General features: G+C 44.3%; 1 protein-coding gene across 3 annotated transcripts in view; it reads left to right on the plus strand.

The window, feature by feature from the left end:
* Positions 1-15,392, plus strand: part of entpd3 (ectonucleoside triphosphate diphosphohydrolase 3) — a 120,918-nt gene that overhangs the window by 85,960 nt on the left and 19,566 nt on the right. For 2 of the 3 annotated variants that reach the window (XM_088307007.1, XM_088307008.1), the window contains 3 exons: positions 3,001-3,160; positions 3,797-4,024; positions 4,641-4,904. In XM_088307007.1, the coding sequence (XP_088163133.1) occupies positions 3,001-3,160; positions 3,797-4,024; positions 4,641-4,904 (652 nt within the window). The remainder of the gene's footprint in view (positions 1-3,000; positions 3,161-3,796; positions 4,025-4,640; positions 4,905-15,392) is intronic. The other variant, XM_088307009.1, reaches the window with a different exon arrangement.

A 15,392-nucleotide genomic window follows, 5' to 3' on the forward strand; every position in this document is an offset into this window, starting at 1 on the left:
CCTCTGGCGCCTCGCTCTGTCTGCCTCAGTGCAGCCGCCGTACCAGGTGGAGACACAGTACGTCAGCAGCTCTGGATGGACAAGTGGTAGAAGGCCAACAGCAGCTTTTTGTCCAGGTTGAATTTCCTGAGGACCCTCAGGAAGTGAAGACGCTGGTGGACCTTCTTTATCACTGCTGTGGTGTTGTGTGTCCAGGAGAGGTCATCGGAGAGCTGTACTCCCAGGAACTTGAATGTGTGGACCCTCTCCACACACACGCCTTTGATGTAGAGGGAGGGTGGCACAGTCTTGTTCCTCCTGAAGTCGATGACGACCTCCTTCATTTTTGCAGTGTTGAGCTGTAGTTTATTGTCCTCACACCAAGCTGTTAGTTTCTGGATCTCCTCCCTGTAAGCTGTCTCGTCACCTTTTGAGATCAGACCGACCACTGTCATACCGTCAGCAAATTTGACGATGGTGTTGTTTCCGTGGGCCGGGCTGCAGTCATAGGTGTAGAGAACGTACAGGAGAGGGCTCAGTACACATCCTTGAGGGGAACCGGTGCTCAGCGTTCGGGTGGAGGATGTATAGGGGCCAAGCATCACAGTCTGTGGTCTCTTGGTCAGAAAGTCTTTAATCCAGGTGCATGTGAGGTCTGGGAGGTCGAGAATGTCCAGTTTAGTGATGAGGATGTCTGGGATGATTGTGTTAAATGACGAGCTGTAGTCCACAGGTGGTCTGACTGGCCGAGGGGGGCGATGGGAATGGCTCTGTACCCCTGCTTGATGTTCGAATAAACATGATCAAGAGTGTTCTCTCCCCTTGTTGGGCACTTGACATCCTGGTGGAACTTCGGGAGTACAGTCTTCAAATTGGCCTTATTAAAGTCTCCCTCTACTATATGAATGCCATCAGGATGGGGCCGCTGTTGTTTATTGATGACGCACACGAGTAGCGAGAGCGCCGTGCTAGTGTTAGCATCGGGAGGGATGTAAACAGCTGTAACGATCACTACTATTAGCTCCCTCGGGAGATAATAAGGCCGACATTGATCGGACATGTAGTCGATGTTAGGGGAGGAGAGTTTCTCTACGATCTTGCTGTTGCTGGACCAGTCCGCATGCACCTAAATACAGAGACGCCCACCCCTGCTCTTACCGGTGTCTCTCGTACGATTCGCGCGATGAAGCGAGCGCCCAGCTAGCTGGATGCTAGCGTTGGGAACGTTGGAGTGGAGCCAGGATTCCGTTATGATGATCACACAACTGTCCCGAACATAGCGGTTTCCCAGGGCTTGTAATTCCAGATCGTCGATTTTATGGACAACGGATCTGGCGTTGGTGAGGTAGAGACTTGGCAGTGGTTGCTTGTGGGGCTGCTGTCGTTTTTAGTAGGAGACTGGACCTGCAGCCCCGCTTCTGCTTCCTCTCCCTCCGTCGTCTGCGTAGCCTCCCGTCCCGATGACAATCCACGGTGAGCCGGGCGGACTTGCTAGTTCGTCAGGAATTTCACGATCGTAGCAAAATTCCTCCTAGACTGTTATTTTGTATCGATAACCAATGTCCAAGATGTCCTGGCACGTCTATCGATACTCAGCCACAGTCGGTGTTAATAATACCGAACATACATAAATAAAAAGTAATAAAGAGTGGAACTGGAAGGGAGAGCCGTTAGCCGCTGCGTCCATGCGCGCCGCCATCTTAGCAAAAAAAAATTAAAAATGGGATGGGAGTGGGACCAGGCAGCGACAAAGCAGGTCATTCAAATCAATAAAAAAAATTGCAGACACGCATGCTCTAAATTGTTTGGCTTCTGTGATGTCACAGCTCTGGAAAAAGGAAAAAATGAGAGAATGTGAGAGTCAAACCCCAGACATTTTGAATTGTATTTATTGATTTAATTGCTGTCTACCAACGATCTAATGACCTTTTACTGACAGTTATGCATTGTTTAGGTGTTCTAGAGGACGTAAGAAAAGCTTTTCAATCTTTTGTCTCTGACCTTTAACCACTCAAGTGGTGTTTGGCCATAGTGGCATGAAGACGGTTATATACCTGAATCAAAAAATAAGTAGCAGAACTCCCCTACAATCATAGTTTCCCTTTTTTTGCCTTCAGAAATTCCTGTGTTTAGTTGTTTATCACTCAAACATTAAAAATATAGAGGAACAATTATGTTTTTTTTGTTTTTTTTACCAGTGGTCTGGCAGTCAAGGCCTTCAATGCCTTCTCTGCTGGCCTAACATAACCAAGAAATCATGCGCATTTACGGGAATGACTGATTCCGAACAAACGGCTTAGAATTTGTGTCTCTGCAAGTCTTTCCAAGAGGTCCCTTCTCTTGTCACCTCTTTTGCTTGAGACACGCACCGAAGTCTCGGCACATCTCATAAAATCACACAAATTTAACGGAGCTGCATATATGACTTGGATTTTTTTTACCATTTTTCAACACAACATAGATATGACATGGACACAAAATGCAAATTTGAGAGGGTCCACAAAATCGTAATGTGTGGGTTAAATTCTCATGAACAACTTTCCCGTCTGGATCAGCAAATGGCTCACACCTTTGCTATGGAATGTATTGAGTCCTGAAAGGCAAGTGTCTTTTAGTAGTTAGTTTTTGTCAATAACCTGCAATTGCAGGCGTTTCAAGTCTTTGTTGCTTATTCCCAGCATAAAAGAAAATTAAATTTTACTCCCTGTCCCTTGTCTTTAATCCCGGACCTCTACATTTGACCATTTTCATAAAATCAGATCTCGGAGTAGTGAGCTACAAATTTGTGTTGAAGGGCAACAAATTAGCATTTTGTTTACACAATAAAAAAAATTAATTTCACTGACCTGGTTCAGCTACAAATCAGTTGACTCTGATACATTACATATATACGGTTGATTGCTTCTTGGATTGATGACCATTTCTTATTTTGTATTGAATAAGATTGATATAACTTTTTTTTATTGACATTTGTTGTTATATTTGCAACCATTTGATTACCTTTTTGTGCTTTGTTCCAAGAGAGAATGATATGAAGCGGGCTAGCGAAATCTTGGATAGTCTAAAAGTATATCTCCAATCCTTGCCCTTTAACTTCCAAAATGCATCCGTCATTACTGGTCAGGAGGAAGGACTGTATGGATGGATTACTGTCAACTATTTGATGGGAAACTTTCTTGAGGTAAAACAAACCAAGCACGGAAGCAACTTTAAAGCATGTCACACTAATTTTGTAAAATGGTTAAAAGTCAATGACCATTAAGGCCAACCAAATCAGTTCATCAGCATGTACAGTATGCATAACAATGTTAATACTTATCTGACCATTCCATTTGCAAATGTTTTTTTTTTTCAAGTATGCTTAATTTTTTAACCAGGTTTCATTTTAGATTATCATTACCAATTCATCTTTGGCTCAAACCAGAATATACAGTATTAGTCAAAGTAGGCTCACAATGATTTTTAATAATGATAATATATCAGAAAATCAGAAATCCCATTATTGTCATTGTACAGTGTGCAACGAGATTAGAGAGCTCCCCTCTCCAGTGCAATACAACAATAATTTAATCAAATATATAAATTAAATAAATAAGAGAATAAATAATGTGATGGAAAATAATACGAAATTGGATAAATAAAACACATTAGACATTGGTAGTGTAGTGATTCACGAAGCCAATCTTTATGGGATGGACACTTGATGCACTTTCCAGTGAATGAGTGGCCAGTGTATGGCGTGCCTCATGTTGATATTCATTCAAATTCTGAAACAGTGCCATACTTTTCTTATTAACACTCTGTTTTGTGTTTGCAGAAAAGCCTGTGGAACACTTATGTTCGTCCAAAGGCATCTAAGACTGTAGGCTCAATGGATCTTGGTGGTGCATCAACTCAAATCGCCTTTTCGGTTAACGAAGAGCTCAGTGGACCTGACTACATGCACGTCAAGCTATACGGCTACCATTACAATGTCTACACTCACAGTTTCCTCTGTTATGGCAAGAATGAAGCTGAGAAGATGGTTCTGGACAAAGTCATTCAGGTGCACAGACTTCAGCAGAGTGCAAGTGTGTGTCTGAGCTCCAATTCTGCCGCGTTTATGCTTGTACAGATTAGAATTCAATAATGTCGTGTGAAGATTGAGTTCTGAAGATAACTTCTCCCATCTTTGTGTGGTTAATGAGTTCATCTTGTTGTCTAACACATTCAAGAATAGTTTTTTTTTCTTTTGTTAAGATGTTTTTTTTTTTTTACCTCTACTAGTTACTTTAAGCTCCCGAAGAAGATGGCAGTTTAACATTGAATCTATAAGAGGTAAAAAAAAATTATATTAAAAAGAACCCATTGTCCCCACAAAAGAAAAAAACAACTACTGAGCTTCTATTGTGCTGCCAACTAGTCAAGTCAAAGATAAATGATTTAATTTAAGATAATGGTCACATATATGTCTTCAGTCTGGAAAAAAGTGCATTGTTTCTTATTACATGTGATTTTCATTCAAATAATTTAACATGTATACATACTATATATACTGATGAATGACAGCAATGTTTCTACTCAAGAATGTCCACTGAAAAGTATATAGGTCCACATCTTGATCCCCTCATCTCATCTCCATTCCTTTCAATGACCTTTCTTTCTTTCATGTACTGCTGCAGGAATTATCGGACCATGCCTACATTAACAACCCCTGCTACCCCATTGGCGTGAATATAACCATTCAGGCCTCAATCATTTATGACACAGAGTGCACAAAGAAACCCAAGAATTACAGTCCAGATCAACAATACATCATGGTTGGATCTGGTAACTCAGACCAATGTGGCAGGATTATAAAATCCTTATTTGATTTCGAGACTTGTTCCTCGGCTCACTGTTCTTTCAATGGAGTGGAGCAGCCTCCAGTTACTGGGGAATTTATGGTAATACACAGAGTACACACGCACATACACACCTATTCACACATGACATGACATGTAAAACATCACAAAAGGGAATGCTTAAGTAGTTGTAAAAATGTCTATGCTGTGTCAAAGATTTGTGGCTTCATGACATCTGTCTGGAAATCCGGAAATCATAAACTACGAGGGAGTGTCCGGTGGGTGTCAATTGTCCAAAATGTCAAAGGGCACGCAGGTGTCCACCGGGTGCTCATAAACCATTGTATGATGAGAGAAAAGGTTGTTATGGATATCAAACATAGTTTTTCATCCTTACCAGATTTTGTCTTGAGACTGTGTTTTTTGCAGGGAGAGATGCTGAGGCTGGAGGAGGTGTAAGGTTTTTCCTTGAAAGGTTGGGGGAATCATCTGTCCTGTTTGCCGGTATATTGAGGTATTAATAAAGCCAAGGGGAATGATTAAATTATATTTTAAAGATAAAACATAGTGTTTCATCCTTACCGGTTTATGACTTGAGGTGGGATTAAGACCAAAACCAGAGGGATGATCAAAAGATGTTTTTAACCATTTCCCCTGGGGACTGGTGTGAGCAAGGGGTGGTGTTCAGCATCCATGTAAACGTTAGGTTGGAAAAGCCCAGTCACCTTTTTGAGTATAGAGTTGAAGGGCAAAATATGGTAAGACAACTTTCGGTTTGACGTCATGTTGGAATTGTCGCTCGCTTTGGATGACTTTATAACTTCTACTATGGAAAAATTTCCACTAACTATAACGTTAATGACGTTTGCCTTCAGTTGATCTTTTTTTTAACTTTCATTTAGCAACCGAAATGACCAGCAGAACCATGAGGAATCAGGAACAAGGGAAAGAGGACACAGATGCCGCTAGCGAGCCTATTAAGGCTATGCTAAAGACTACCCTTGAAGAGCACAGAACATCGCTCTCCGCTGAATTTAGAGCGTTAACTGAACGTCTGGAAACCAAGTTGGAAAATCTCTATTGCTCATGAGCTAATGAGCAGCAGATTGAGTCCCTAGAAACTTTTGCCACAGCAACAGGTGAAGAAATGCAAGATTTGGCTGATTAGCTAACAACAGTGATGGAGGATAATGCTAAACTGACAGCTAAGCTAGTCGATTTGGAAAGTCGAAGTCGCCGCAATAATGTTCGCTTGATGGGCGAGCCTGAAAATGTTGAAGGGCCGAGAGCGACTGCATTCTTTTCTCAACTGCTTGTGGATGTCTTTGAAATGGACACTGTTAATGGCCCGGAGCTTGACCAGGCGCATCGTACGCAAGCAGCCAAACCGGGTCCCAATTCGAGGCCCCAGGCGGTTGTTGCAAACATCCATAACTACCAGGCCTGTGAACTTGTGCGCAAATCTCAATAGATGAACTTAACTATAAGCACATCCCATCCACATTGTTGAGGACTAATACCTGGAAGTGTTGAAGCAACGTTCTGCCTATCTTGGAGTGATGATTTGTATGATTTGGGACTCAAACCACAGCTTCGCCATCCAGACATCATGTCTGACGATGGCATCTGGAGACGTATGGCATCGAATGCTGATGCCTTACTCCGGATCCTGAATCCGAGCTCGATGGAGAACTAAAGCATTCAGACACTTATGCTATGTTAACTAAGGAGATTCAGTTAATTGATACCTTTCTTCTATGCTTCTGGTATATCTCTTGGTTGATACACTCTGCATTGCTTATTTTTCCTTTTTATGTATTTCTTTGTGTATGTATTTACTTTGTAATCACATCACCTTAATTTAATAAACATTGTAATTTTCAGAGGGCCTTGTTTTTTTTTAATCAAAGCTACATTTTCTATGTGCACCTTACAGTTTTTCATTTTTTTACTTATACATGTTTACTTGTTTGTTTCGATTTGATTTGTTTTACATATATTTTTCATTTACTTCTTTTGTTCCCATTTTTTAATAGTATTTGATTTGATAATAATGTTGCATTTGTGACCTCGTTGTCTAGCATCCACATATACGTCGGTTTTAGTTAGTGAGCCCTTTTAGTTAGTAAGGAGGTGGGCCACCACCTCGTTACATGGATCCAGGAATACCTCATAAACCGGCTACATTATGTGAGGACTCACGTCTGTGTCTGACGTGCTTCTCTGCAGCACAGAGGCACCGCAGAGAACTGTTCTGGCTCCCTTACTGTTCACCCTCTACACCTCAGACTACAAATACAACACCCCTCCTACCTGTCACCTGTAGACATGATAAACGAGCCCAGGGAAAGGTTATGTTTTAAATCAAAACCAAAACTATCACTGAACAGGATACAAGCAAACAATGAAACAAACACAAAACATGCATCTCTCATGCCATTCATATCCCAACAAGAAATAAAAATACAGTAATACCCCGGTTATCGTGGTTAATGGGGACCGAGACCACCCGCGAAAACTGAAAATCCGTGGAGTAGCGGCACACCTTCAAAAAAAAAAAAAAAAAAATACTTATATATACTTCGCACCTATATATATATATATATATATATATATATATATATATATATATATATATATATACGGGTAGAGAGAGAGAGAGTGAACACACTAGAACACTGTTCTACAGAACAATTTACTTACGAACAACCAATCAAAAACAAAACAAACAAACAAAAACAAGCAAACACTAACATAATTAGTCCGTCGTTTTGCGCAGGGGCATGAAGAGCTTTACTGCTCCTCGGATGACGCTGCAGACGATGCAGGAGAAGCTGCAGGAGGCGGTGTAGCGGCTACAGGAGGATCTTCTGCAGTTTTTTTGCGCGTAAGAAACATCGTTATTGGGATTTGTGAACATTGTTTTTTTTTGTCGATGAAGATGCTCCTATAAACAGCCATGACGTCATCAATACGATTGCTGAATTTGAGGGCTCTTTCCATGTTGTCATCCATTTCTTTGGCCCTTTTTTGGAGGTCTTTGGCAACATTGAAGAGGTCCTGTAAATTATGCAATGTAAGGCCACCTTCTTCAGCTTTGTCACCTTCATCAGTAGCAGACTCGTCTTCCTCCTCACTCGCCGATTGGGTCATTTCCTGTAGGTCCTCATCTGTCAGTGGGTTTGAGTGGCAGTCGATGAGATTTGTAATTTCATCAGCCGTCATATCCGAGAAGCCTTCAGTCTGCACCACTCGAGCCAGCCTGACAGCCTCATCAACGGCAGAGTGATGGATTTCGTTAGGCGTGAAACCCTCATAGTCATGAGTGATTTTGTTTGGCCACAATTTCTTCCAGCTGGAGATGAGTGTCTTTTCTTTTATGTCCTTTAGGGCATTCTGAATATTAGCCAGACACGTAGCTATGTTGTAGTCCTTCCAATGAGATTTGATGCTGAAGGTGTCGCCGGTCTCTTCAAAGGAGGACATGAGACCCTCCATTGTTATCTTAGTGTAGAGGGCTTTGAAGGCCCTAATAACCCCCTGATCCATGGGCTGTATAAGGGAAGTGGTGTTGGGGGGAAGGAACTCCACCTGTACCCCTTCATAATGCAAATCAGCTGCATGACCTCCTGCACAGTCGATGAAGAGAACCACTTTAAAGGGCAGGCTCTTTTCAGCCAGGTAAAGCTTTACCTGTGGTATGAAAGAGTTAAGGAACCAATCAAGTGTGAGGGCCTTGGTGACCCATGCCTTTTTATTGGACATCCAGTACACTGGCAGTCAGGCTTTGTTCTTGTTTTTCAATGCTCGAGGATTCTGTGACCTGTAGATAAGGCCGGGCTTCAGCATGAATCCTGCAGCATTGCCACACATGAGCAGAGTCACTCGAACCTTGTGAGCTTTGAAACCTGTTTTTAGAAGTTCTTCCTTGAAAAGAAATGTTCGGGACGGCATCCTCTTCCAGAAGAGACCTGTTTCATCCATATTAAAGACGTGCTCCGGGACAGAGCCATTTTCTTCTATAATTTCCGGAAACACATCCTCAACATAATTCCTCGCTGCTGCTTCGTCTGCAGAGGCTGCCTCTCCATACAACGACACACTCTTAAGTCCGACTCGCCTCTTAAACCTATCAAACCAGCCCCTACTGGCAACGAAAGTCGTACCTGGTCGTCGTGGGCTAGTCTGGCTTGAGGTACCAGGCAGAGGATCATCTTCGTCGCCGTCGTCCTCTTCCTCATCTTGAACGTTGTCGCGTCACCACCCTCAGGCACCATAGCATCAAACAAAGATTTAGCCTTACTTCGGATTATGTTTGCATCCAGGCTGATATTCTTCGCCCTACAATCATGGATCCAAATAATGAGTGCATTTTCCATTTGCACGATGGTCGTATTCTGGGTGTTTACAACCCTTTTGGCATCTTTCGCGAAAGATATTGCAGCAGTTTTGCGGATGTTCTTCTCTTCCTTCTTTATGTACTGTACCGTGGATTCATTAAGACCATATTGTCGGGCTACGCTCGCGTAGCCATTTCCTGCTCTCAACTTGTCCAATAAACTCACTTTTTCGTTGATTGTTAACATCTTTCGCTTTTTCTTCGGTTCACTAGATGCACCAAGGGATAAAGAGCGTTTGGGAGGCATCACGAAGGGCTCCACAAAACTTTTACACTTAAAAAATCACTGCGAGACAAACATTAACTAACAGCGATCTATGGCGAGAAGCGTACTGTACATATACGAGATAAGCGCGGACTGATGGGCATCGGGAGAAGCTTGGGCTACTGTAGTGAATAGGCCAATGGACCAATCAGCTTGCGTTTATGCCCGTGGTGCTTAGCATACTGTATGTGCATTTCTTTGCGTTTTAAAATTTTGTAAAATGATGCAATTATATACCCCCCTGTATACAGTACAACATATAGAATACGGGTAGAGAGAGAGAGCGAGAGAGAGTGAAATTCATGTTATAACAAAAAAAACAAATTATTATTAAAACTTATTATTTTTTTATCCCACAGCCATTCTTGTGTGCCCTGTGAAATGAAAGGTGGCATTCTTCATTTATTTATTCATTTATTCATTCATAACTGACAGCCTCGCGCTCCGCCCGTGCCCGGGCGGAAGTTGTTCCTCTTCGGCTTAACGGCCATGCACGCCAGCCTCCTCCGGAGCTCTGGTACGGTCCGAACCGCGCGAAACGTCGCCCCAAATCGTGTCCGGGGGAACGTGCTCTTCTTCGTCCACTCTCTTCTTCGTCCACTCTCCTCTTCGGCGCACGCCGGCCGTCTAACCGCTCCAGCGCCCCCTCGTGCCGCTCGGCGAAAATACAATGCCCCCGAATATTTTTTAGACCCGCGAAGCACTGAACCCGCGAAAGGTGAACCGCGAAGTAGCGGGGTATTACTGTATCACAAAAAGAGTATTGCAATGCATGCGGGCAGCCTATCAGCCTCAGCCAATCAGATGGCTGGTTAGAGATATGTGAGTGGTGTGCTTTGGGCAGTGTTTTTTTTTTTTTTTTTGCAAAGTCGTCGAAACTTGTGATGTTTCTTGCTTGCAATAACATGAATGATAAGACAAACTACGACATCGTGGACAGCTGACCTTTTGGCTAGCTTTCTCCCACAAACACATACTGGTCTGTTCTAACTGACTCTCATAAACCATCAACAAAATCTGTATTCAAATAATTTATTTGTCACAGTCAATTCAAAGTGCAGTAGTCACAGACTTGATCCAGCAGGGAGTGCTAACATGCACTCTGTAATGCCCAAAGGGGCATCTGCCGTTGCTCGAGTAGATAGCACGTGTACAGATCTATGGGTCTCAGTCTATACATAAGGGCACCCCGTCTGTTTTGGGGAATTTTTGAGGCTTTAAAGTGCGCTTTATGGTTGTGAAAATGCGGTACTTATACTTAATTATGTACATATTTTCTTTTCTTCCTTTCTTCATGGTATAAGGTCAAATGCACCAAGTATTCATGATCGGCATCACAGTCTCTGAGGACAATCGACACGGCCGCAGACGTCGCAAGTGTGGGCTGGAACCGGTGCTGGTGTAGGCATGTTGGCTTTCTGCTTCCTCAACTCCCTTTTTGTTTCTTGGTGTAGAGCCAGGGCGGTTTCGTGGGTCTGCAGTCCGTTTCTTAAAGCTCGTTTCCATTTCTGACGGACCAGGGCGATGTCTTCCCATGTGGCTGGATTGTTGTTGAAGGATTTGAGGTCATGCTTGCAGACATCCTTGTATCGGAGCAGTGGGCGGCCTACCTGTAGCTCTGCATACAGAGTGTCTTTTTGCATGCGACGGACGTGGCCCAGCCAGCGGAGACGCCATTATTTCATCAGGGAGTACATAGTGGGAAACTGTGTTCTCTCCAGGATAGTGCTGTGTGTGACCCTGTCCTGCCAGGTGACTCCCAGTATACGTCAGACAACGCAGATGGTACGAGTTTAGCCTCCTGTCATGGTGTGCATAGGGAGTCCAGGTTTCGCTGCCAAACAAGAGAGTACTGACAACGCAGGCTCTATCTATTTCAAATTTCCCCATTGTGGGACTAATAAAGGACATCTTTATCTTTATCTTTATACACATGTACCTTGGTATGGATGGTGAGCCTGCTGTTCTCCCATACTCTAGATGTTAACTTCACAAAAGTGGAAACTGCTTTCCCAACCGACTGCTGACCTCAGCATCGAGTGACAGATTGCGGGTGATGGTGGACCCGAGACAGGTAAAGCTACTCACAGCTCCCAGTGTGTAGTTGTTGATGGTGATGGAGGGTGGGGCTCTAGTGCCCTGGCCCATTGTCTTGGTTTTGTTTCGACTGATGGTGAGGTTGAAATGTTGACATGCTTGAACCGGTCGAGGAGAATCTCCAAGTGTTTCTCGGTGTGTGTTGCCAATGCTGCATCATCGGCAAACAACATATCCCGGATGGTGAATGGTCTGATCTTTGTTTTTGCTTTCAGTCGGGAGAGATTTAAAACTTTGACGTCTGTCCTGGTGTGTAGGTAGACTCCCTCAGTTGATGTTTCAAAGGCTTGGCGCAGGAAGAAGAGAGAAAGACAGAGTGGGTGCCAGCACACAAGCCTGTTTGACACCACAGCAGATGTTGAAGGGTTCAGAGTTGCACCCATCGAACTGGACAGTACCTTTCATATCTGTGTGGAAGGACTGGAGGATGCTGAGGAATCTTGGTGGGCAGCCGATCCGTTCCACCTGTTGGAAGAGTCCGCTCCTGCTCACCAGGTCGAAGGCCTTGGTAAGGTCGACGTAGGCCATGTACAGAGGTTTACGTTGCTCTCTGCACTTTTCCTGCAGCTGTCTCAGGGTGAAAATCATTTCAAGAGTTGATCTTCCTGCTCTGAACCCTGCCTGTGACTCTGGGTAGAGCTTCTTTGCGAGGACGTGGAGTCTATTCAGTGCAACTCGAGCAAAGAGCTTGCGGGTGATGCAAAGTAGGGAATTGCCGCGGTAGTTGTTACAGTCACTCCCGTCTCCCTTGCTCTTATACAAGGTGGCAATGTTTGCATTCCTCATGTCCTGTGGGACAGAGCCTTCTCTCCAGCACAGGCATAAAAGCCTGTGCAGTCTATGCAGAAGGGCAGGCTTCCTGCACTTAAGTACTTTGGCGGCTATACCATCGACTCCTGGAGCTTTCCCACTGGTCAGGCTGTTGATGGCTTTGCTTAGCTCCTCGGACGTTGGTTCCGTGTCGAGCTCTTCCATCACTGGTAGGCGCCTTACATGCCTGAGGGCAGCATCAGAGACACTATTGTCAATGGCGTACAGCTCTGAGTAGTGTTCCACCCATTGGTCCAGCTGTTTAGAGCGGTCAGCGATGGTTTCTCCTGAGACTGATTTCAGTGGGGCGATTGTGCGGGGTGATGGTCCGAGTGCCTTTTTAATGCCGTCGAACATGAGTCTGATATTGCCTGTGTCAGCAGCTGATTGTCTGTCTCTGCAGAGCTGAAGCCAGTCGTCGTTGGCACAGCGTTAAGAAGCTTGTCTAAGCTTCCTCCTAGAGCAGGGGTGGCCAACCAGTCAGAGACTAAGAGCCACTTTTTTTACTGTGTTACTGCAAAGAGCCACATCATACATGGGCACACATGAACATCATTCCATGCATCATGTGTGTGTGCGCGCACACACAGAGAGAGACACACACAGGCCTCTGCTCAGCCAGATTTATTGAAAATGACCCACAGCAAAATAATGACAGTTATTTTTTTCAACAGTTAACATTGTGTGCACTGTCTCACACACACATAAACTCTCAGTTCAAGCAAGTCCACAAACAAAAATATAACAATTTTCAATGACATTTTTCTCTTACTATGCTGCTTAGTGGGACTTCTGGCATTCCTTGTCCTGAACAATCCTCCTCAAATCTGGCTTGTATTCCGTTGTTGCCACTCGAAGCAACTCTTTCACATGAGTGTCAGTCAAAACAGATCGATGCTTTGATTTCACATGTTTCAGGGTGGAAAACACAGACTCGCAGACGTACGTTGACCCAAACATCGACAGGATCTTTAGCACAGCCCGTTTGATGTTGGGGTATTTTTCCATTGGCACACGTTTCTAGAACTCAATGGTCCCTTCCCTGAAAACAGCTTTCAGTTGATCCTCCTCACAAAGATCGATCATCTCCAACTCCGCCGCAGCCTCATCTGTGACGAGCGGGATTTTCAAACAGTCCATCTCCGCATTAAATGGGTCGACAAGGAACGTAATCTGTGGTCTTTTCAGTTGTAGATCACGGAACCGGGTCACAAAGCTTTCGTGCAAGTTTTCAATCTCTTGAGGGGGGGTTGTTACGGTGTGTTTGACCATGGTTTACACTTACGCCTTACGCCAGAATATCGCTTAAAGAGCCGCATGAAATCAGCCAAAGAGCCGCATGCGGCTCGAGAGCCGCGGGTTGGCCACCCCTGTCCTAGAGGATCGAAGCGCCAGTAGAGTTTGCGTGTTTGGAGTGAACTTGTAATTTGTGAGGGCGATGCGTTTTTCCTCAAGAATTGGTGCCAATGTTGATTGGTTGGCATCGAACTAGTCATTTGGCTTACCCTGCTTTTTGCCAAACGCTGTCAGGGCTGTGTTGTAAATGGCGTCCCTCAAGCCATCCCAGTATTGCTGGGCAGAGCAAGACGGGTGGGTTGGGGAGAGAATCCTCAAGGGCACGGAGGAAGGCTCTAGCTTTGGTTGGGTCGTATGTTCTGCTGTTGTCGATGCGGGGGGCTCCTTTGGGTTTGGATCTGTACAGGTTTTTTGCTTGTAGCTTGACTCTACAAAACACAAGCGAGTGATCTGTGTCGCAGACTGCACTGTGAAGGCTGCGTGTTTGAAGGGTGTTTCTGAGATCAGGCGTGCGTGTTATGATCAAGTCTAACTGGTGCCACTGACCTCAGCGTGGGTGTCTCCATGAGACTTTGTAGATGGGTTTGAACGGGAAGTGTTGATGATGGAGAGGTGATGGTATGTGCAGAACTCCAGAAGGCGCTGCCCGTTTTCGTTCAGTTTACCGATGCCATGGTGTCCCAGGCAGGATGGCCAGGAGTCATGGTCGGCTCCGACTCTTGCGTTGAAGTCCCCAAGGAGGTAAAGGCGTTCTCGGCTGGGGATGTTTTTCACAGATGCTTTGAGTTCATCGTAAAACTGGTCTTTTATTTCTTGGGGGGAGCTGAGTGTTGGATCATACACACTCACTAGGTGGACAGGTCCCATGGATGTATTGAGGCAGAGAGCCAGGATTCTCTCTGAGCCTGTGGTTGTATTTGTATTTATTTATTTTTTAAAGTATACAGAGACTGTGCATATTAATCAAACAGTTTCCCATAAATATGACAGATTATAGCCAATGGCTCATGGTACCACTGCTCCCAGGAGTGTGTTCCTGACAGCAAACTCTACTCCATATTCCCTGGTTTCCTCAGGGGGTTTCCCCCGCCAGAAAAAGGTATAATCCCTTTCCTTGAGAGAGCCAGATCCATGAAGTCGTTGTTTATAACTGCAGTTTTACGGACATCACTGGCCTCTTGTAGTTTGTTGCTGAGCCCGGGTGTCATGGTTCCGACATTCCAGCAACCCAGGCGTAATGCTGGAATCTTCTGTGGGTTCTTTGTGTTGCTCGGTGCGTGAATTTACAGCCTGCTTGTTGGGGTAAATCCCCAAGCTCCGTGCACCCGATGGAGCAGGCAGGCTGTGGTGACCAAATATCATTAAGGTTGTATTATTATTATTGCTGCCGCCAAATTATTAAATACATAATATTGTAAGTACACTGGTGCCAAATCAATTAAAAAAAAAAGATCAAGAAGCAAGAGCTAACATTGAGTACAAGACATCTTTAGTGAATGCTAGCGAACTCTAACGTTCCTGAAAATGAAATTAATAGGCACAGCACATAATTTAATTATTTTTTTTCCTTTGAAATATCGGTTAAAATAAATAAAGTTCAGTCGTGTGATAATGCATGAGTAGTGGAGGCATTAGCGTTCTGACCGAATGCCCCCTTGCGTCGTCACATGACAACGTCATTTGCAATTCTCAATTCAAACGCAAGGAGGTCCCCCCAACATCC

The sequence above is a fragment of the Idiotropiscis lumnitzeri genome, chromosome 10 (assembly GCF_059441095.1).
Source record: "Idiotropiscis lumnitzeri isolate Australia: NSW breed Sydney's pygmy pipehorse chromosome 10, RoL_Ilum_1.0, whole genome shotgun sequence".
Taxonomy (NCBI): domain Eukaryota; kingdom Metazoa; phylum Chordata; class Actinopteri; order Syngnathiformes; family Syngnathidae; genus Idiotropiscis; species Idiotropiscis lumnitzeri.